Source organism: Sander lucioperca, chromosome 4 (genome assembly GCF_008315115.2).
Source record: "Sander lucioperca isolate FBNREF2018 chromosome 4, SLUC_FBN_1.2, whole genome shotgun sequence".
Taxonomy (NCBI): Eukaryota; Metazoa; Chordata; class Actinopteri; order Perciformes; family Percidae; genus Sander; species Sander lucioperca.
In genome coordinates, this window is record NC_050176.1 from 41,160,909 (window position 1) to 41,183,610 (window position 22,702).

Consider the following 22,702-nt stretch of genomic DNA (forward strand, 5'->3'; position numbering starts at 1 on the left):
CAAGTAAAATTGACTATAAATGTAAAAAATAAAAAATGACAAGATCGACATATAAACAAGAACAGTTGGTCAATATCAACATCAATACCGCACGCACGCACGCATGCACGCACGCACGCACGCACGCACGCACGCACGCACGCACACACACACACACACACACACACACACACACACACACAGAGACACATACACACCCAAGCTAAACGTTCAGTCCATGTAACAGACAACCTCTAAGGCAGTGTTTCTCAAATGGGGGTACGTGTCCCCCTAGGGGTACTCTGGAGGACTGTAGGGGGTACGTGTCCCCCTAGGGCTACTCTGGAGGACTGCAGGGGGTATGTGTCCCCCTAGGGGTACTCTGGAGGACTGCAGGGGGTACGTGTCCCCCTAGGGGTACTCTGGAGGACTGTAGGGGGTACGTGTCCCCCTAGGGGTACTCTAGAGGACTGCAGGGGGTACGTGTCCCCCTAGTGGTACTCTGGAGGACTGCAGGGGGTACGTGAGAAGGCTGTTGTCCAGAACATTGTTCCTCTTTATGTAGACTTTTTCCTACCAAAATGTGACATTTGTGTCTCCTTCTTTGGACCTAATCTATCCTTCCTTCTACTTTTTACAAGTTTCTCGCTTTTTTCAAAGTTATGTCACTGTTTTTGATATTATTTTGACCTTTTCTTGCCTTCCTTCCTTCCTTCTTTCTACCGTCTCTTTCCAAGTTTTTGTCTCCTGTTCTCATCAGCATTTAAATGTTTTTCCAGGTCCAAGGCTGTAGTTTAGTAAATCTATCGCTGACAGCGCTGTACTGTTCCTCTTTATAGAGACTTTTTTTTTCTACCAAAATGATTAGCGCTGGTCAGGGGGTACTTGGCTTAAAGAATCAATTCAGAAGGGGAACATTATTGAAAAAAGTTTGAGAACTACTGCTCTAAGGCATAGCACAAGTGGCACAAACAGGCAGGACAGGGAAGACAAAGTAGCAGCAAGATTTAGTGTCTACATGTAATGTCGACAGTCCTGATGACCTGTTAGCAACTTCTTTAAGTTACATTTAAAAGAAACGTAGGTTTTAAAATTCCTAATGTGAATTATTTCTTCTTCAAATGCTATAAAATTGACTGAAACACTATTGTATTATTAAACTATTAAATATTGTATTAATAGCGAAGCCCTGTGTGTGTGTGTTGATAATGTAATGATTTCTGACAGGACTGTGTTCGTGTCTCCAGGCTGTGCAGTTTGACTCTGAAGAGGCTGATGGTTTTAAAGAAGCTGGGAAGAGAGCTCAGCTCCGTCGTCATCGCTGTTAAGATCCAGGTAACGTCTGTTTCTCCTGATGTCTCTCACATCCCAGCCCAAATCCTTAAAGGAACACGCCGACTTATTGGGACTAGGTAACTGGCTCCATCTAGCCTAGCTTAGCACAGATCCTGGAGGTAACTGGCTCCATCTAGCCTAGCTTAACACAGATCCTGGAGGTAACCGGCTCCATCTAGCCTAGCTTAGCACAGATCCTGGAGGTAACCGGCTCCATCTAGCCTAGCTTAGCACAGATCCTGGAGGTAACCGGCTCCATCTAGCCTAGTTTAGCCCAGATCCTGGAGGTAACTGGCTCCATCTAGCCTAGCTTAGCACAGATCCTGGAGGTAACCGGCTCCATCTAGCCTAGTTTAGCCCAGATCCTGGCGGTAACCGGCTAAGTGACAAAATAACGCCAACATGTTCCTATTTACATGTTGTGATTTGTAGAGTCACAGCGTGTACAAATAACAAGGTCACATGACACACAGCCATCTTCTAACGTATACATACTAGGAACTATATTCTCAGAAGGCGGAGCACGGCTCCTCTCTGCTCCTCACCACGGGGCTTCAGGTGCTGCGAGCAAATCCCTCCGCCCAAGATGCAGCAGTAGCAGAGCTTCTCCTTCTGGTTTACAACCCGCCCAATAATCAAAACTGGGCTTTTTCCAAAATTGTTGTTCCTTTTTAATATTTTTACTGCTTTTTTTTCTGAGTTGTTGATTTTTTTTCACAGTTTGTTCTTGTTGTGTGTGTTTGTCGCTTTTTTGGATTTTTTTGTTGCAATTGTTTTTGGAGGTTATGTCGTTTTTTTTTCATGTTATTTCGCCTTTTGACGTTTAAAAAATAATAAATCCATGCAGACGTGTGCCGGGACCGCCCTAGATATTTGGAGATCTCAACCCCCCCCATGTTGAACCCAGTTACACCCCCCCCCCAACCCTTGCTACCATGAAACCTTTTTTTGTTTCCTGATTTTGATTTCAAGATTTTTCCGTAACTTTGAAGGAATGTATTTAATGACTGATTGCATCGTCTTCCCGTCCGTCTCTCAGGGCTCTAAGAGAACGCTGAGATCCAACGAGTACCTTCTTCCTCCAGACGGCCTGATGGAGACAGACCTGGAGCTCACCTTCTCACTGCAGGTCAGACAGACAGGCAGACAGACCTGGAGCTCACCTTCTCACTGCAGGTCAGACAGACAGGCAGACAGACAGACAGACCTGGAGCTCACCTTCTCACTGCAGGTCAGACAGACAGGCAGACAGACCTGGAGCTCACCTTCTCACTGCAGGTCAGACAGACAGGCAGACAGACAGACAGACCTGGAGCTCACCTTCTCACTGCAGGTCAGACAGACAGACAGGCAGACAGACCTGGAGCTCACCTTCTCACTGCAGGTCAGACAGACAGGCAGACAGACAGACAGACAGACAGACCTGGAGCTCACCTTCTCACTGCAGGTCAGACAGACAGACAGACAGACTTGTTGATAAAAGCCATGTATAGAATATTTAATAATATGGAGGTGATGCATCGTGATATCAAATCAAAAGGATAATTGTAATTAAATCGTGAGACCAGTGAAGATTCCCGGCTCTAATGTTCATATTGCCATACGTGATGACCGTTGTATAGAAGCAATAGCTCACCTCAGTCCGTGATATTATGGGATTAGATGTTATGTTGCTTAGGTATAATTAGAGAGGACTATACACAAGTCTCACCTGTTACCTCTGCCCCCCCCCCGATGTCTCTTAGTACGCTCACTTCCTAAAGCGAGATGTGAACCGTCTGCATGTGATGCTGCAGAGGAGGAAGAGGTACAAGAACCGAACCATCCTGGGCTACAAAACCCTCGCCGTGGGAGTCATCAACATGGCCGAGGTACGGCAGGCCGCTGAGCAGCAGTCACTCCAACACTCTGCACAATAGGGCTGTTGTCCAATTATGTGCAGCCATGGCGGCTGTACGAGGGCGGAGCCTGTTTTCTTTGCTTGTCATTGGTCAGTGAAGAGAAACTGATAACTGCTAGTGGAGAAAACATATAGGGCCCTATACTGCACCCGGCGCAGCGCAGCTCAAAGCCCGTCCAGCGCCCACGTCGTTTAATTAGCAAATGCACCTGTCTCCCATCTGTGGCCCATGGGCGTGCTGGTCTTACAGGGAGGTGTGTTCAGGTGCATTCTGGGCGTGCTGGTCTTACAGGGAGGTGTGTTCAGGTGCATTCTGGGCGTGCTGGTCTTACAGGGAGGTGTGTTCAGGTGCATTCTGGGAGTATTGCTATCTTGAGGCAGCAGGAAGTGATGGCACCATTGACCAACAAAAACCTGGTCTAAAGTCAATAACGCAGCATTTCATTGTTATTTTAACAGAGCATTAGTAAAATGCTCCTAGGCTCGTGCACACTATGCTTGTTACACACACAGGGACGCACAGCAGCACACACACACACACACACACGCACACGCACAGGGACGCACAGCAGCACACACATGCAGAAGATTACTAATAAAAATATTACGGTGTAAATCCTCCATCATAACAGCAATGCTCCAAGGTCCAAACACGCCTGGCTTTTAAAGGGAATGGGAGATGATCTCTGATTGGTTGATTGCATGTTACGCCCAAAACACCCCTCTGATTAATGAAGACACTAAGTACAACCCTTTAGAACCATGCACCCGGCACACGGACCCTTTTTTCTGCCGTTAAACTAGCAAAAGTGGATTTGGACACGCCCTAAACACACCTGCACCAGGACCTTCACGCCGTGACCTCAGACCATTAAAATAGGGCCCAAAGAGTCCAATGCTGGGAAGAAGAGGGGAAATCCCTGCTGTAGACCCAAACCGTTAACGTTCAGCTCCCTCTCTTCCAGAGAGTTCACTACAGCGAGTGGGCGTGTTGACGATGTTTCTATCAAGCGGCTGGCGTTACCTGTCGTAAACAAACAAGGGCGAAGAAAAACGTGCCAAATGTCTAACTAGAGAGACAACAAGATTCGGGAACTTCTGTTGGTAAGAACCAACACCAAAATCGTCAGGCAAGGATAGGAACGGCGAGAAACTCGGTTGTTTAAAACCAAATTAGTTCATGTCCTGCCTCCTGCACGCTCCAGAGAAAGAGAGAAATTAAGTTTTACGTTATATAGGACATTATTTAATTAGTTTATTTTGTAATGTGTCGGTATATAGATCTTTTTAACCCTTATTTTCAGCAATTTAAAAACAAAATACCTTCATTCAGTAAAGGTAGTGAACTGATTATTTATTTAACTTGTGAAGAGTAATGTTTGTATGGAACCATCCACGTTAATTTCTTTGACAATTTGGTTGAAAGAAAACCCAAATTTCTGAAATGGAAACTTTTTGAAAGGAGGACAACAGGAGGGTTAATCAGTTTATTTTGTCGGTATATAGATCTTTTTAAAGATGTGTTCATGTATCTGTCTCTCTTATGGACATAATGTGCAAAATTTTACAGCCGTATTTTACAGGAACATCTTAACAACTATTGGATGGATTATGATGACATTTTATTTCAAGTGTTAAATCCTAACGGTTACAGACGGAGCGCTCTGTCATCCTTCTGTCTGTTTCCAGGTGATGCAACGTCCGGTGCACGGCGCACACATCCTCGGTCTCCATAGAAACCTGAAGGACGTGTCGGTGCGCGCGGCGGAGCTGAGCGTCCAGGGTCTCTCCAGCCAGCCAATCGAGCAGGAGGACACGGGCGGTCACCATGGCAACAAGGCCAAAGCCTCGGGTGAGGAGAGCGGCGACGCTGACCTTTCTGTTCTGTGTCAGGCGCTCGTTATATACTGGCTCCTGATTGGTCGGAAACCAAAGTACACAAATAACAGAAGACAGCAGCTACGCAACACGACACACACTGGCCCCCAGAGGGTCAGGGCTATGTAGCAGAGTACAAGTATACAGTAGCAGGATGTTAACATACTCAAGTAACGTACAAGTACCTTGAATTTGTACTAGTGCTGTCAAAAGCCGGCCAAAGAGTAGTAGGCTAACGTTACGTTTTGAGTGGATGGCGAGCGCGAGACACCGAAATGGATGCCAATAAGATTCTGAATGGAAAGTTTACTTTTAAAAAGTTGCCAAATGGTTCCATTGACAAGACCAAAGTGATCCGTGTGTTTTGTCGTTGTGAACTGAGCTATCATCACAGCACGTCCAGTCTGAAATACCACTTGATGGCCGAGCACACAGCTGATGGCCAAGTACACGGCTGATGGCCAAGCACACGGCTGATGGCCAAGCACACGGCTGATGGCCAAGCACACGGCTGATGGCCAAGCACACGGCTGATGGCCAAGCACACAGCTGATGGCCAAGCACAGCTGATGGCCAAGCACAGCTGATGGCCAAGCACAAAGCTGATGGCCAAGCACACACCTGATGGCCAAGCACACGGCTGATGGCCAAGCACACGGCTGATGGCCAAGCACACAGCTGATGGCCAAGTACACAGCTGATGGCCAAGCACACAGCTGATGGCCAAGCACAGCTGATGGCCGAGCACACGGCTGATGGCCGAGCACACGGCTGATGGCCAAGCACACAGCTGATGGCCAAGTACACAGCTGATGGCCAAGCACACAGCTGATGGCCAAGCACACGGCTGATGGCCAAGCACACAGCTGATGGCCAAGTACACAGCTGATGGCCAAGCACACAGCTGATGGCCAAGCACAGCTGATGGCCGAGCACACGGCTGATGGCCAAGCACACGGCTGATGGCCAAGCACAGCTGATGGCCAAGCACAGCTGATGGCCAAGCACAAAGCTGATGGCCAAGCACACACCTGATGGCCAAGCACACGGCTGATGGCCAAGCACACGGCTGATGACCAAGCACACGGCTGATGACCAAGCACACGGCTGATGGCCAAGCACACGGCTGATGGCCAAGCACAGCTGATGGCTGAGCACACAGCTGATGACCAAGCACACAGCTGATGACCAAGCACACAGCTGATGGCCGAGCACACAGCTGATGGCCAAGCACAGCTGATGGCCGAGCACACAGCTGATGGCCAAGCACACAGCTGATGGCCAAGCACAGCTGATGGCCGAGCACACGGCTGATGCGAATTCTCCGCCCCCTCGTCAAAGCCAGGTGACAAAAGCACAAAGCAAGCCGATCCACTTTTCCATGTTGATAAGAGCATTAAAATGAGAAAAATTAATGGGACAAAAAGAAATCAAGGGACATTTAGAATAGATCAAAATGTGCGATTAATTGCGATTAATTGCGAGTTTACTATGACATTAATGCGATTAATCGCGATTAAATATTTCAATTGTTTGACAGCACTAGTTTGTACTAAAGTGAGCTACTTGAGTGAATGTACTTAGTTTCTAAAAACTGAAGTTGAGCTGCCGTCCAGGTAACAACCTTCGGATGCCTTCAGTCAGAGTTGTTGTGCGTCGTCAGTGTTTGTGTGTTTGTGCAGCAGATCGCTCCCCCGACACGGAGAACTACTGGGAGGACGATGACGACAGCTTCTCCTCCGAACAGGAAGTGAGCGATGATGCAGTTCCTCCCCAGGTGAGTGACCCAACACACCTGTCTTCACTCAGACTGTTGAAACTGGAGAGCTTTTCCTCTGAAACCTCGGACTGAATGGGATATTATGTCTACTTGGACCTCTTTTACTATATATTTGTTTCATGTAATGTATGTCATTTGTTAATATTTTGTTTTTATACATATTTATACTGTATATTTGTAAGAATTAGTCTTGATGTTTACGTGCTATTGTTGTTTACCTGATTCTTTGAATGATGCATTTTGTCAAACACACACCTGTCTCTCTGCAGCTGAAATCTAACATCAAAACATCTTAACTAACGGTTAGTCCTCGTGTTGTCGTCCCGTCGACCTGCAACTTTGTGCTTTTCTGGGTCGAAATTTCGACATTATTTTCTCGACGTTTTTGTTGATTTTATTCAATTTTTTTTGTCACTTTTTTGGCGTTTTTTAAATTATGTTTTTGTCAATTTTCTATGTATTTTTTCACTTTTTTCCAATTTTTTTGTCACTTTTGGCGATGTTTTTTTGTCACTTTTCAGATTTCTTTTGTCACTTTCTTCAGCATCTTTAAAAAAAAAACGTTTGTCAATTTTTTCCACCTTCTTTTGCCATAGTCCTGATATAGAAAGTTTTTGTGGGTTAAACCAACAGCTGATCATGTTTGAGTTATTCTTAATGACGGGACATTGCCTCTCGCTGTGTTTCAGGACATGTACGATGATGATGACGATGTCCAGGGAAAGACGGAGAAGTTTTGCAGGAAAATGATCCGGACAACCTCCCTGACTCAGGTAAGGAACCAATCGGAGACGCTGGTTCCAGGAATCAAACGTAGTTGTTGGTGCAGCATTAAAGATGCAGTAAGTAAGACTTCTAAAACTAACTTTCTGTCATATCTGCTGAAACTGACCCTATGTTCTAGTAGAACTACATGAAGCAGGTCATTAAAATAAATCCAGCTCCTCTGGCTCCACCTACAGCCTGGGGGGGGGGGGTGTCTAACTGTTCAGATGCACCAATCAGGGCCGGGGGGGGGTGTCTAACTGAGTGTCAGTCACTGCTCATGCACACGCATTCCTTCTCCCTTGTGGGGGGAGGGGCTTAGGAGACCGTTTTGGGCTTTAGCAGAAATGGGGCAGCGACTGAGAAGTTGTCGATGTTCACATTTTTTGGCTAAGTCCTGGATCTTCACAACCCTACCTACAGGACCTTTAAATGTCGTGTGTGTGAATGAAGGATAGTAAGGACATAATGCAGTTTGATCAGGTGACTAAACGTCTCTCTTGTCTTCTTTCTCTCAGCAACCGAAATTCAAACAGAAGTTTGTGGCTCTGCTGAAGAGATTCAAAGTCACTGATGAGGTCTGTAGTCGCTGCTGCTGCCTCGTCACTGACCAAGTTCACGTTTCACGTTTCACGTTTCACAGAAGTTCTTCTGTCTGCCTGTCTGTGTCTGTCTACCTGTCTGTCTGTCTGTCTGTCTGTCTGTCTGTCTGCCTGCCTGTCTGTCTGCCTGTCTGTCTGTCTGTCTGTCTGTCTGTCTGTCTGTCTGTCTGTCTGCCTGCCTGTCTGTCTGTCTGTCTGTCTGTCTGTCTGTCTGTCTACCTGTCTGTATGTCTGTCTGTCTACCTGTCTGTATGTCTGTCTGTCTGTCTACCTGTCTGTCTGTCTGTCTGTCTGCCTGCCTGCCTGCCTGTCTGTCTGTCTGTCTGTCTGTCTGTCTGTCTGTCTGTCTGTCTGTCTGTCTGTCTACCTGTCTGTATGTCTGTCTGTCTACCTGTCTGTATGTCTGTCTGTCTGTCTACCTGTCTGTCTGTCTGTCTGTCTATCTGTCTACCTACCCACCTGTCTGTCTGTCTGTCTACCCTCCTACCTACTTGTCTGTCTGTCTGCATGTGTCTATCTACCTACCTACCTACCTGCCCATGTGATCTGCTGCAGGTTCTGGACTCAGACCCAGTGGGCCGGGCTCAGCAGACCCAGCAGGACCTGGACCAGGAGGACCTGGATCTGCTCTACGACAGTCTGGAGATGTTCAACCAGAGTGACAGCGGCCCGGAGCTGGACGACAACGACAGCATCATCAGCACGCCCAAACCCAAACTCAGGTCCCGCTGCACACACAGACACACACACACACAGATACACACACACACACACACACACACACACACACACACACACACACACACACACACACACACACACACACACACACACACACACACACACACACACACACACAGATACACTCACACACACACACACACACACACACACACACACACACACACACACACACACACACACACACACACACACACACACACACACACACACACACACACACACACACACACACACACACACACACACACACACACACACAGATACACTCACACACACACACACACACACACACACACACACACACACACACACACACACACACACACACACACACACACACACACACACACACACCTCCACTGTGACTTTGACTACATTAAAGGGAAACTCCTGACCCTATCCCAACAACCTAACCTGAGATCCTTTTAGTTTAACATGAAACAGCCCCGAAATCACCAGCGTGTATAGAGCCAGCATATTTCCACCAGACTCCATGTAAATAATCAGTACTTTTAGCGTGTATAGAGCCAGCATATTTCCACCAGACTCCATGTAAATAATCAGTACTTTTAGCGTGTATAGAGCCAGCATATTTCCACCAGACTCCATGTAAATAATCAGGACTTTTAGCGTGTATAGAGCCAGCATATTTCCACCAGACTCCATGTAAATAATCAGTACTTTTAGCGTGTATAGAGCCAGCATATTTCCACCAGACTCCATGTAAATAATCAGGACTTTTAGCGTGTATAGAGGCAGCATATCTCCACATGTAAATGGGTGAATTAAGGGTTATCTCAACCAAACCAGAGTGGTGATTGTTGGAACAGTGGAAAGATGAACCAAGACGGCTTTTGATAGTTTGATTTAGTTTCTGTCCACTTTGAATGAAGTGTGTTTTACGATGATAAAAGTCCTGATTATTGACATGGAGTCTGGTGGGTTTGGTGATGGTGATTTCGGGGCTGTTTCATGTTAAACTAAAAGGATCTTACTCTTTAACTAAAAGGTCTATCTCTGTAGGGATCCTTCCCATAATGTTGTCAGACACTTAGAGTAAAAATCTGAGCTCCCTGTGCTGATGTGTTGTTGTTCAGGCCATTCTTCGAGGAGATTTCTCAGACGGACACCGGGAGCGTCAACAGTCAGAGGAGCCGACAGAAAGAACAAACTGCAGCTGTGAGTTCAGCTCAATAATACCAATAATGTGACCAACATTTCTTTTAATAAACCTGTGAATATGTTCTAGTTTCTTCTCTCCTCTGGGACAGTCAACTGAATATATTTGAGGATGTCATTTATCCAGCATGATAATAATAATTGTGCTGCCCCCTGCTGGTCCCAGGCTGTAACTGCATGCTGTTGTTTTCAGGCAGCAGAGCTGCTGTCTGCAGACGGCCCCGAAGAGTCCAGAGGAGAGGAGGCCGGCCCTGGGGTGACACACACGCACGCACGCACGCACGCACGCACGCACGCACGCACGCATGCACACACACACGCACGCACGCACGCACGCACGCATGCACACACACACGCACGCATGCACACACACGCACGCATGCACACACACACACACACGCACAACTCATTTTTTTTTTTCTGGGTAAAAAAAAAAATTGGAACCCTAACTCACTGTTTGTCCCTTCTCCTGAAGTCTTTGTTGATTTATTTCTGCGCTTTTGACATTTTTTGAGCTTTTTAACACTATTATTTAACAACTATTATTATTAATATCATTTTTATTATTATTAGAATTATTATTAGTATTATTATTATTATTAATACTATTATTATTATTATTATTATTATTATTATTATTATTATTATTATTATTATTATTATTATTATTATTATTAATAATATTAATATTAATATCAATATTAATATCAATATTATTATTATTATTATGGTAGCAGTGTGGGTGGAGTCTGAAGTCTTTTTCTTCTCTTAACAGGAAGTTGTGGATGACGTTGCCATGGGAACAGATGTCGGACCAGCTGCCAAACTCTGTAAATCTGAGTCCCAGACACAGATATCACCGAGGTAAGACAGGTAGTCAGCTGTCTGTCTGCTTTCATTCCAGTAAGACAGGTAGTCAACTGTCTGTCTGCTGTCTCTGCAGTAAGACAGGTAGTCAGCTGTCTGTCTGCTCTGTCTCTCTGCAGTAAGACAGGTAGTCAGCTGTCTCTCTGCTCTCTCTGCAGTAAGACAGGCAGTCAGCTGTCTGTCTGCTCTCTCTCTGCAGTAAGACAGGCAGTCAGCTGTCTGTCTGCTTTCTCTCCAGTAAGACAGGCAGTCAGCTGTCTGTCTGCTCTCTCTCTGCAGTAAGACAGGTCTTTCTGCAGTAAGACAGGTAGTCAGCTGTCTGTCTGCTCTCTATCTGCAGTAAGACAGGCAGTCAGCTGTCTGTCTGCTCTCTCTGCAGTAAGACAGGTAGTCAGCTGTCTGTCTGTTCTCTCTCTGCAGTAAGACAGGTAGTCAGCTGTCTGTCTGCTCTCTCTCTCTGCAGTAAGACAGGCAGTCAGCTGTCTGTCTGCTTTCTCTCCAGTAAGACAGGCAGTCAGCTGTCTGTCTGCTCTCTCTCTGCAGTAAGACAGGTCTTTCTGCAGTAAGACAGGTAGTCAGCTGTCTGTCTGCTCTCTATCTGCAGTAAGACAGGCAGTCAGCTGTCTGTCTGCTCTCTCTGCAGTAAGACAGGTAGTCAGCTGTCTGTCTGTTCTCTCTCTGCAGTAAGACAGGTAGTCAGCTGTCTGTCTGCTCTCTCTCTCTGCAGTAAGACAGGCAGTCAGCTGTCTGTCTGCTTTCTCTCCAGTAAGACAGGCAGTCAGCTGTCTGTCCGCTCTCTCTCTGCAGTAAGACAGGTCTTTCTGCAGTAAGACAGGTAGTCAGCTGTCTGTCTGCTCTCTATCTGCAGTAAGACAGGCAGTCAGCTGTCTGTCTGCTCTCTCTGCAGTAAGACAGGTAGTCAGCTGTCTGTCTGTTCTCTCTCTGCAGTAAGACAGGTAGTCAGCTGTCTGTCTGCTCTCTCTCTGCAGTAAGACAGGCAGTCAGCTGTCTGTCTGCTCTCTCTCTGCAGTAAGACAGGTAGTGAGCTGTCTGTCTGCTCTCTCTCTCTGCAGTAAGACAGGTAGTCAGCTGTCTGTCTGCTCTCTCTGCAGTAAGACATGTAGTCAGCTGTCTGTCTGCTCTCTCTCTGCTGTGAGACAGACAGCCATTTATCTGTCTGCTCTCTCTGCAGTAAGACATGCAGTCAGCTGTCTGTCTGCTCTCTCTCTGCAGTAAGACAGGTAGTCAGCTGTCTGTCTGCTCTCTCTCTGCAGTAAGACATGCAGTCAGCTGTCTGTCTGCTCTCTCTCTGCAGTAAGACAAGTAGTCAGCTGTCTGTCTGCTTTCATTCCAGTAAGACAGGTAGTCAGCTGTCTGTCTGCTGTCTCTGCAGTAAGACAGGTAGTCAGCTGTCTGTCTGCTCTGTCTCTCTGCAGTAAAACAGGTAGTCAGCTGTCTGTCTGCTCTCTCTCTGCAGTAAGACAGGCAGTCAGCTGTCTGTCTGCTCTCTCTCCAGTAAGACAGGCAGTCAGCTGTCTGTCTGCTCTGTCTCTCTGCAGTAAGACAGGTAGTCAGCTGTCTGTCTGCTCTCTCTCTGCAGTAAGACAGGCAGTCAGCTGTCTGTCTGCTCTCTCTGCAGTAAAACAGGCAGTCAGCTGTCTGTCTGCTCTCTATCTGCAGTAAAACAGGTAGTCAGCTGTCTGTCTGTTCTCTCTCTGCAGTAAGACAGGTAGTCAGCTGTCTGTCTGCTCTCTATCTGCAGTAAGACAGGCAGTCAGCTGTCTGTCTGCTCTCTCTGCAGTAAGCCAGGTAGTCAGCTGTCTGTCTGTTCTCTCTCTGCAGTAAGACAGGTAGTCAGCTGTCTGTCTGCTCTCTCTCTGCAGTAAGACAGGTAGTGAGCTGTCTGTCTGCTCTCTCTCTCTCTGCAGTAAGACAGGTAGTCAGCTGTCTGTCTGCTCTCTCTGCAGTAAGACAGGTAGTCAGCTGTCTGTCTGCTCTCTCTCTGCTGTGAGACAGACAGCCATTTATCTATCTGCTCTCTCTGCAGTAAGACAGGTAGTCAGCTGTCTGTCTGCTCTCTCTCTGCAGTAAGACATGCAGTCAGCTGTCTGTCTGCTCTCTCTCTGCAGTAAGACAGGTAATCAGCTGTCTGTCTGCTCTCTCTCTCTGCAGTAAGACAGGTAGTCAGCTGTCTGTCTGCTCTCTCTGCAGTAAGACAGGTAGTCAGCTGTCTGTCTGCTCTCTCTCTGCAGTAAGACAGGCAGTCAGCTGTCTGTCTGCTCTCTCTCTCTGCAGTAAGACAGGTAGTCAGCTGTCTGTCTGCTCTCTCTCTGCAGTAAGACAGGCAGTCAGCTGTCTGTCTGCTCTCTCTCTGCAGTAAGACATGCAGTCACCTGTCTGTCTGCTCTCTCTCTGCAGTAAGACAGGTAGTCAGCTGTCTGTCTGCTCTCTCTCTGCAGTAAGACAGGTAGTCAGCTGTCTGTCTGCTCTCTCTCTCTGCAGTAAGACAGGCAGTCAGCTGTCTGTCTGCTCTCTCTCTGCAGTAAGACAGGCAGTCACCTGTCTGTCTGCTCTCTCTCTGCAGTAAGACAGGTAGTCAGCTGTCTGTCTGCTCTCTCTCTGCAGTAAGACAGGTAGTCAGCTGTCTGTCTGCTCTCTCTCTGCAGTAAGACAGGTAGTCAGCTGTCTGTCTGCTCTCTCTCTGCAGTAAGACAGGTAATCAGCTGTCTGTCTGCTCTCTCTCTCTGCAGTAAGACAGGTAGTCAGCTGTCTGTCTGCTCTCTCTCTGCAGTAAGACAGGTAGTCAGCTGTCTGTCTGCTCTCTCTCTGCAGTAAGACAGGCAGTCAGCTGTCTGTCTGCTCTCTCTCTCTGCAGTAAGACAGGTAGTCAGCTGTCTGTCTGCTCTCTCTCTGCAGTAAGACAGGCAGTCAGCTGTCTGTCTGCTCTCTCTCTGCAGTAAGACATGCAGTCAGCTGTCTGTCTGCTCTCTCTCTGCAGTAAGACAGATAGTCAGCTGTCTGTCTGCTCTCTCTCTGCAGTAAGACAGGTAGTCAGCTGTCTGTCTGCTCTCTCTCTCTGCAGTAAGACAGGCAGTCAGCTGTCTGTCTGCTCTCTCTCTGCAGTAAGACAGGCAGTCACCTGTCTGTCTGCTCTCTCTCTGCAGTAAGACAGGTAGTCAGCTGTCTGTCTGCTCTCTCTCTGCAGTAAGACAGGTAGTCAGCTGTCTGTCTGCTCTCTCTCTGCAGTAAGACAGGTAGTCAGCTGTCTGTCTGCTCTCTCTTTGCAGTAAGACAGGTCTGTCTCGCCATCCCTGGAGTGTGTCCATGAAGGGCAGACAGAACTCTAAAGGAGACAGAACCAGCAGCATCGACAGCGAGACATCGTACGACTACAGGACACCTCCTCCTCAGGTAAGACAGACAGGCAGACAGGTAAGACAGGCAGGCAGACAGACAGGCAGACAGACAGACAGACAGACAGACAGGTAAGACAGACAGGCAGACAGACAGACAGACAGACAGACAGACAGGCAGACAGACAGGTGAGACAGGCAGACAGACAGGCAGACAGACAGACAGACAGACAGACAGACAGACATGCTCAAATATTCCAACTTTTTTTCTCTCAAAATATTTCCTAAAATATACTAACTTGTTTAGTATAGATTCAGGTTAAGTTGTGTGTGTTATATGTGTGTTTGTGTGTATTTATTTATTACAGGGACAGTGCATAGTAATATACATTTCTGTCAATATGTCAGAATTAGCCAGAAGGCTATTTTTCATCTGTGGTCCCTAGACAGATGGTAAAAGTCACCCTAACAGAAAGTAAAATTACATCCTTACATAACAATATAACAAGTACAATACATTTAGTAAAGGTTCTGTGTTAGTGGGGTCCCCTCGCTGCAGCTCTGGTTCTGCTGTGATCAGCTGTTCAGTTATAAGTGTGTGTGTGTGTGTGTGTGTGTGTATATGTCTGTGTGTGTGTGTGTGTATGTGTGTGTGTGTGTGTGTGTGTGTGTGTGTGTGTGTGTGTGTGTATATGTATGTGTGTATGTCTGTGTGTGAGTGTGTGTGTGTGTGTGTATGTGTGTGTGTCTGTGTGTGTGTGTGTGTGTGTGTGTGTGTGTGTGTGTGTGTGTGTGTGTGTGTGTGTGTGTGTGTGTGTGTGTGTGTGTATGTGTGTGGGTCTACGTGTGTGTGTGTGTGTGTGTGTGTGTGTGTGTGTACGTAAACAATGATCAATGATTACCACATTTCTCTCTCATATTGCTCCTCATAACCACTGAAAACTGTCAAAAAATTAAACCCAAACTCCAGTTATTATGGACGTTATCTGACATTAAGCGTTTCTGCTTCACATTTTCAACAGGGCAGCGGAGCGGCTGTGGGTTGACTCTCCACGGTTCTCATGGGCTTTATAAGTCATAACGTGAAAAAACTTATAATAATTGATAATCATTGGTCATTGTTTACGTACATTAAACCACGTTAATCTTTTTCCTCGCCATAGGCACAGAAAAAGTGGTGGGTACAAAATGACTCATGACGAAATCTGGTAGGTACGCGTCCCCGGCGAAATCAACGCCTATGGTTATATGTGTGTTATATGTGTGTTATATGTGTGTTATATGTGTGTATTTTTGTGTGTTTGTGTGTCTTCAGGTTGCCAGGAAGTCGGTCCTGGATCAGCTGAACCACATCCTGTTCTCTGATGATCAGATTCCTGATTACATCATCCTGATCAACACCACAGACTGGCAGGGACAGGTCTGTCTGTCTGTCTGTCTGCCTGTCTGTCTGTCTGTCTGTCTGTCTGTCTCTCTGCCTACAAACGACATATGTCTCTCTCTCCTGTCTGTCTCTCCTGTCTGTCTCTCTCTCTCTCTCTCTCTCTCTCTCCTATCTGTCTCTCTCCTGTCTGTCTCTCTCTCCTGTCTGTCTCTCTCTCTCCTGTCTGTCTCTCTCTCTCTCCTGTCTGTCTCTCTCTCCAGTATCTGTCGGAGCTTCTCTTCGATCAGCCAATCGTGTGCACCGTGTCATCAGCTGATGTCCAGGCAGCGTTCAGCGCCATCATCAGCCGGATCCAGAGATTGTAAGACTCCATCAGCAATCATAGATTCATCACAACAGCTGATGTAATAAACTGCAGCGTAGAGTTACACTTTAAGAAAAGTCCCCCCCCCAACCTACATCCTTACCACAACATTTGGCGCTCTTAGGCCTCCTGCACACTGGCTGTGTGGCGTGAGCGTGGCGTGTCAGCTGCGTGGTGTTTTCTATGTCTTTAACACCAGAAAGGTGTCTGATGCGGCGCTGCTGCTGCTAGCCTTGTCTGGACACATGGATGTTTCTCATAAACATAAACATAAATATATTCTGATCTGATTACAGCAAAGACAACGTTGGCAGGATTGACGGCAGCATAGGCTCCAGAATATTTCCTTCTGGATTGACAGGTGCAATATTTAAAAAAATAGATTTTTAAATGACATTTATATCTGCATTCATGTCAAAACCTCGAGACTTTCAAACATCAACATGTCATTTATTAATATGTATTGGTGTCTAAATGACATATAAACATCTTTTCCTATTCTATTTGCCTGGAAACTCTTCCAACACGCTGGCGTGTCGAGTGACAAATAGGCGTCGGTCGTATTTCTAGCATGCACGTGAACTACTGCGACCACTAGAGGACGCTGCCACTACCAACCTAAATATAGGTCAGAATGATGCTGGAACATACCACTTATAGGGGAGCTTTACAGGGGAGGACGGTCTCTTTTTCCGTTTGTCTTCATCTTTATATCACCAAACACTTTCTGTGTTTTTGTCCTTTTATTGTCTCTATTTTTGAAGTTTCTGTTGCATTTGCTGATGTCCCGACGTCACTTTTTTGATGTTTCTGTCGGGTTTTTTGACGAGAAAGATGTCTGAATATGTAATGTGTGTTCCCAGCTGTAACTGTAACTCCCAGACGCCGCCGGCGGTGAAGGTGGCGCTGGGCGGAGACCAGAGCTACCTGAGCACCGTCCTCGGCTGCTTCGTGGAGCAGCTGGCCAGCAAGACGCCTGATTGGCTGAGCTACGTCCGCTTCCTCATCCTCCCCGTCGGTACGCAGGCACACACACACACACACACACACGCACGCACACACACACACACACACACACACACACACACACACACACACACACAGACAGAGAGACACACACACACACACACACACACACACACACACACACACACAGACAGAGAGACACACACACACACACACACACACACACACACATACACACACGCAGACAGAGATACACACACACACACACACACACACACACACACACACAAACAGAGAGACACACACACACACACACACACACACACACACACATACACACACGCAGACAGAGATATACACACACACACACACACACTCACACACACACACACACACACACACACACACACACACACACACACACACACACACACACATACACACACTCACACACACAGACAGAGAGAGACACACACACACATTATATGAAAATGTATGGGTTAAACTTTATTTAAAGGTGTGTATAAGACCCCGTCATAATTAGACACTATCAATGCAAAGTGAGCATTGTTTGAGATGTTTGTTATGACAACTATACATTAACCTGACAACATAACCTGTCATAAATATGTCACAGCAGGCCCAATAACATGTGACATGTGACATCACGTGTCACCACAACGTAAACAAAGGATGCTTCCTACCCACATCATCGTCTGACCTGTTAACCAGCTCGCCACCAGCCTTCCCATGATGCTTTGTGTGCTTATGTCCTCGCCAGGAGCCCACCCGCTGGCCAAGTACCTGGCCGCCCTGGACAGTAAATTCAGCGCCCTGTTCATGGACGCCAGCTGGAGAGAGCTGTTTGGCCGTGTGGAGCCCCCGCCGCTCGGTAGGACCCATCCAAACATCTAAACACTGACTTTTATTTACGTCAGGAGTACCAAACATGCTGATTCTTTGAGCAACATCAGATTATCTTCATGCTAAACAGGCTGTGTGAGTTGTTGTGTTTTACATCTGTATTACATTATGTATTATTACTTTTTAAAATTACTTCCCAAAAATGCTGCATCTGCACTCTTTACACGCTCGCATAAAAGGCTGCTCCTTCCTAAAGTCCTAAAATACATCAGTGCCCTCTCGCAGTTGTTAACAGCCTCATAAACGTCAGAAAAAGATACAAAAACCATGAATAAAACTAAATTGGCAAACAAAAGCATAAAAAAGTCGTCAAATTGCGACTGATTACAGATGTGTCTCTGATGACAGATGTCTCTGATGACAGATGTGTCTGATGACAGATGTGTCTCTGATTACAGATGTCTCTGATTACAGATGTGTCTCTGATTACAGATGTCTCTGATTACAGATTTGTCTCTCATGACAGATGTGTCTCTGATTACAGATGTCTCTGATTACAGATGTGTCTCTGATGACAGATGTGTCTGATTACAGATGTGTCTCTCATGACAGATGTGTCTCTCATGACAGATGTGTCTCTGATTACAGATGTGTCTCTGATTACATATGTGTCTCTGATTACATATGTGTCTCTGATGACAGATGTGTCTGATTACAGATGTGTCTCTCATGACAGATGTGTCTCTGATTACAGATGTGTCTCTCATGACAGATGTGTCTCTGATTACAGATGTGTGTCTGATGACAGATGTGTCTGATTACAGATGTGTCTCTGATTACAGATGTGTCTCTGATGACAGATGTGTCTCTGATTACAGATGTCTCTGATTACAGATGTGTCTCTGATTACAGATGTGTCTCTGATGACAGATGTGTCTGATTACACATGTGTCTCTGATTACAGATGTGTCTCTCATGACAGATGTGTCTCTGATTACAGATGTGTCTCTCATGACAGATGTGTCTCTGATTACAGATGTGTCTCTCATGACAGATGTGTCTCTGATTACAGATGTGTCTCTCATGACAGATGTGTCTCTGATTACAGATGTGTCTCTGATGACAGATATCTCTGATTAAAGATGTGTCTGATGACAGATGTGTCTCTGATGACAGATGTGTCTCTGATGACAGATGTGTCTGTGATTACAGATGTGTCTCTGATGACAGATGTGTCTGATTACAGATGTGTCTCTGATTACAGATGTGTCTCTGATTACAGATGTGTCTCTGATTACAGATGTGTCTCTGATTACAGATGTGTCTCTGATTACAGATGTGTCTCTGATTACAGATGTGTCTCTGATTACAGATGTCTCTGATTACAGATGTGTCTCTCATGACAGATGTGTCTGTGATTACAGATGTCTCTGATTACAGATGTGTCTCTGATTACATATGTGTCTCTGATTACAGATGTGTCTCTCATGACAGATGTGTCTCTGATTACAGATGTCTCTGATTACAGATGTGTCTCTGATGACAGATGTGTCTGATTACAGATGTGTCTCTGATGACAGATGTGTCTGATTACAGATGTGTCTCTCATGACAGATGTGTCTCTGATTACAGATGTGTCTCTCATGACAGATGTGTCTCTGATTACAGATGTGTGTCTGATGACAGATGTGTCTGATTACAGATGTGTGTCTGATGACAGATGTGTCTGATTACAGATGTGTCTCTGATGACAGATGTGTCTCTGATGACAGATGTGTCTCTGATTACAGATGTGTCTCTGATGACAGATGTGTCTCTGATTACAGATGTCTCTGATTACAGATGTGTCTCTGATTACAGATGTGTCTCTGATGACAGATGTGTCCGATTACAGATGTGTCTCTGATTACAGATGTATCTCTCATGACAGATGTGTCTCTGATTACAGATGTGTCTCTCATGACAGATGTGTCTCTGATTACAGATGTGTCTCTCATGACAGATGTGTCTCTCATGACAGATGTGTCTCTGATTACAGATGTGTCTCTGATGACAGATATCTCTGATTACAGATGTGTCTGATGACAGATGTGTCTCTGATGACAGATGTGTCTGATTACAGATGTGTCTCTGATTACAGATGTGTCTCTCATGACAGATGTGTCTCTGATTACAGATGTGTGTCTGATGACAGATGTATCTCTGATGACAGATGTGTCTCTGATGACAGATGTCTCTGATGACAGATGTGTCTGATGACAGATGTGTCTCTGATGACAGATGTGTCTCTGATTACAGATGTGTCTCTGATGACAGATGTCTCTGATTACAGATGTGTCTCTGATTACAGATGTGTCTCTGATTACAGATGTCTCTGATTACAGATTTGTCTCTCATGACAGATGTGTCTCTGATTACAGATGTGTCTCTGATTACATATGTGTCTCTGATTACATATGTGTCTCTGATGACAGATGTGTCTGATTACAGATGTGTCTCTGATTACAGATGTGTCTCTCATGACAGATGTGTCTCTGATTACAGATGTGTGTCTGATGACAGATGTGTCTGATTACAGATGTGTCTCTGATTACAGATGTGTCTCTGATGACAGATGTGTCTCTGATTACAGATGTGTCTCTGATTACAGATGTGTCTCTGATGACAGATGTGTCTGATTACAGATGTGTCTCTGATTACAGATGTGTCTCTCATGACAGATGTGTCTCTGATTACAGATGTGTCTCTCATGACAGATGTGTCTCTGATTACAGATGTGTCTCTCATGACAGATGTGTCTCTGATTACAGATGTGTCTCTCATGACAGATGTGTCTCTGATTACAGATGTGTCTCTCATGACAGATGTGTCTCTGATTACAGATGTGTCTCTGATGACAGATATCTCTGATTAAAGATGTGTCTGATGACAGATGTGTCTCTGATGACAGATGTGTCTCTGATGACAGATGTGTCTCTGATTACAGATGTGTCTCTGATGACAGATGTGACTGATTACAGATGTGTCTCTGATGACAGATGTCTCTGATTACAGATGTGTCTCTGATTACAGATGTGTCTCTGATTACAGATGTGTCTCTGATTACAGATGTCTCTGATTACAGATGTGTCTCTCATGACAGATGTGTCTGTGATTACAGATGTCTCTGATTACAGATGTGTCTCTGATTACATATGTGTCTCTGATTACAGATGTGTCTCTCATGACAGATGTGTCTCTGATTACAGATGTCTCTGATTACAGATGTGTCTCTGATGACAGATGTGTCTGATTACAGATGTGTCTCTCATGACAGATGTGTCTCTGATTACAGATGTGTGTCTGATGACAGATGTGTCTGATTACAGATGTGTGTCTGATGACAGATGTGTCTGATTACAGATGTGTCTCTGATGACAGATGTGTCTCTGATGACAGATGTGTCTCTGATTACAGATGTGTCTCTGATGACAGATGTGTCTCTGATTACAGATGTCTCTGATTACAGATGTGTCTCTGATTACAGATGTGTCTCTGATGACAGATGTGTCCGATTACAGATGTGTCTCTGATTACAGATGTGTCTCTCATGACAGATGTGTCTCTGATTACAGATGTGTCTCTCATGACAGATGTGTCTCTGATTACAGATGTGTCTCTCATGACAGATGTGTCTCTGATTACAGATGTGTCTCTCATGACAGATGTGTCTCTGATTACAGATGTGTCTCTGATGACAGATATCTCTGATTAAAGATGTGTCTGATGACAGATGTGTCTCTGATGACAGATGTGTCTCTGATGACAGATGTGTCTGTGATTACAGATGTGTCTCTGATGACAGATGTGTCTGATTACAGATGTGTCTCTGATTACAGATGTGTCTGATTACAGATGTGTCTCTGATGACAGATGTCTCTGATTACAGATGTGTCTCTGATTACAGATGTGTCTCTGATTACAGATGTGTCTCTGATTACAGATGTCTCTGATTACAGATGTGTCTCTCATGACAGATGTGTCTGTGATTACAGATGTCTCTGATTACAGATGTGTCTCTGATTACATATGTGTCTCTGATTACAGATGTGTCTCTCATGACAGATGTGTCTCTGATTACAGATGTCTCTGATTACAGATGTGTCTCTGATGACAGATGTGTCTGATTACAGATGTGTCTCTGATGACAGATGTGTCTGATTACAGATGTGTCTCTCATGACAGATGTGTCTCTGATTACAGATGTGTCTCTCATGACAGATGTGTCTCTGATTACAGATGTGTGTCTGATGACAGATGTGTCTGATTACAGATGTGTGTCTGATGACAGATGTGTCTGATTACAGATGTGTCTCTGATGACAGATGTGTCTCTGATGACAGATGTGTCTCTGATTACAGATGTGTCTCTGATGACAGATGTGTCTCTGATTACAGATGTCTCTGATTACAGATGTGTCTCTGATTACAGATGTGTCTCTGATGACAGATGTGTCCGATTACAGATGTGTCTCTGATTACAGATGTGTCTCTCATGACAGATGTGTCTCTGATTACAGATGTGTCTCTCATGACAGATGTGTCTCTGATTACAGATGTGTCTCTCATGACAGATGTGTCTCTCATGACAGATGTGTCTCTGATTACAGATGTGTCTCTGATGACAGATATCTCTGATTACAGATGTGTCTGATGACAGATGTGTCTCTGATGACAGATGTGTCTGATTACAGATGTGTCTCT

At 45.5% G+C, this 22,702-nt stretch overlaps 1 protein-coding gene and 1 pseudogene across 4 annotated transcripts in view; one reads left to right on the forward strand and one right to left on the reverse strand.

Annotated features, from left to right (window-relative positions):
• LOC116048142 overlaps positions 1–22,702 on the reverse strand; it is a 568,688-nt pseudogene that overhangs the window by 471,498 nt on the left and 74,488 nt on the right.
• LOC116048136 (phosphofurin acidic cluster sorting protein 2-like) overlaps positions 1–22,702 on the forward strand; it is a 36,905-nt gene that overhangs the window by 2,598 nt on the left and 11,605 nt on the right. The window contains exons 2-17 of one of the 4 annotated variants that reach the window (XM_036000534.1): positions 1,227–1,314; positions 2,354–2,698; positions 3,060–3,185; positions 4,904–5,066; positions 6,775–6,869; positions 7,562–7,645; positions 8,156–8,215; positions 8,795–8,961; positions 10,081–10,162; positions 10,356–10,418; positions 10,938–11,026; positions 14,317–14,440; positions 15,698–15,802; positions 16,027–16,127; positions 16,994–17,148; positions 17,878–17,988. In XM_036000534.1, coding sequence (XP_035856427.1) covers positions 1,227–1,314; positions 2,354–2,698; positions 3,060–3,185; positions 4,904–5,066; positions 6,775–6,869; positions 7,562–7,645; positions 8,156–8,215; positions 8,795–8,961; positions 10,081–10,162; positions 10,356–10,418; positions 10,938–11,026; positions 14,317–14,440; positions 15,698–15,802; positions 16,027–16,127; positions 16,994–17,148; positions 17,878–17,988 — 1,958 coding nt within the window. The remainder of the gene's footprint in view (positions 1–1,226; positions 1,315–2,353; positions 2,699–3,059; positions 3,186–4,903; positions 5,067–6,774; positions 6,870–7,561; positions 7,646–8,155; positions 8,216–8,794; positions 8,962–10,080; positions 10,163–10,355; positions 10,419–10,937; positions 11,027–14,316; positions 14,441–15,697; positions 15,803–16,026; positions 16,128–16,993; positions 17,149–17,877; positions 17,989–22,702) is intronic. The other 3 variants (XM_036000535.1, XM_036000536.1, XM_031297117.2) reach the window with 3 other exon arrangements.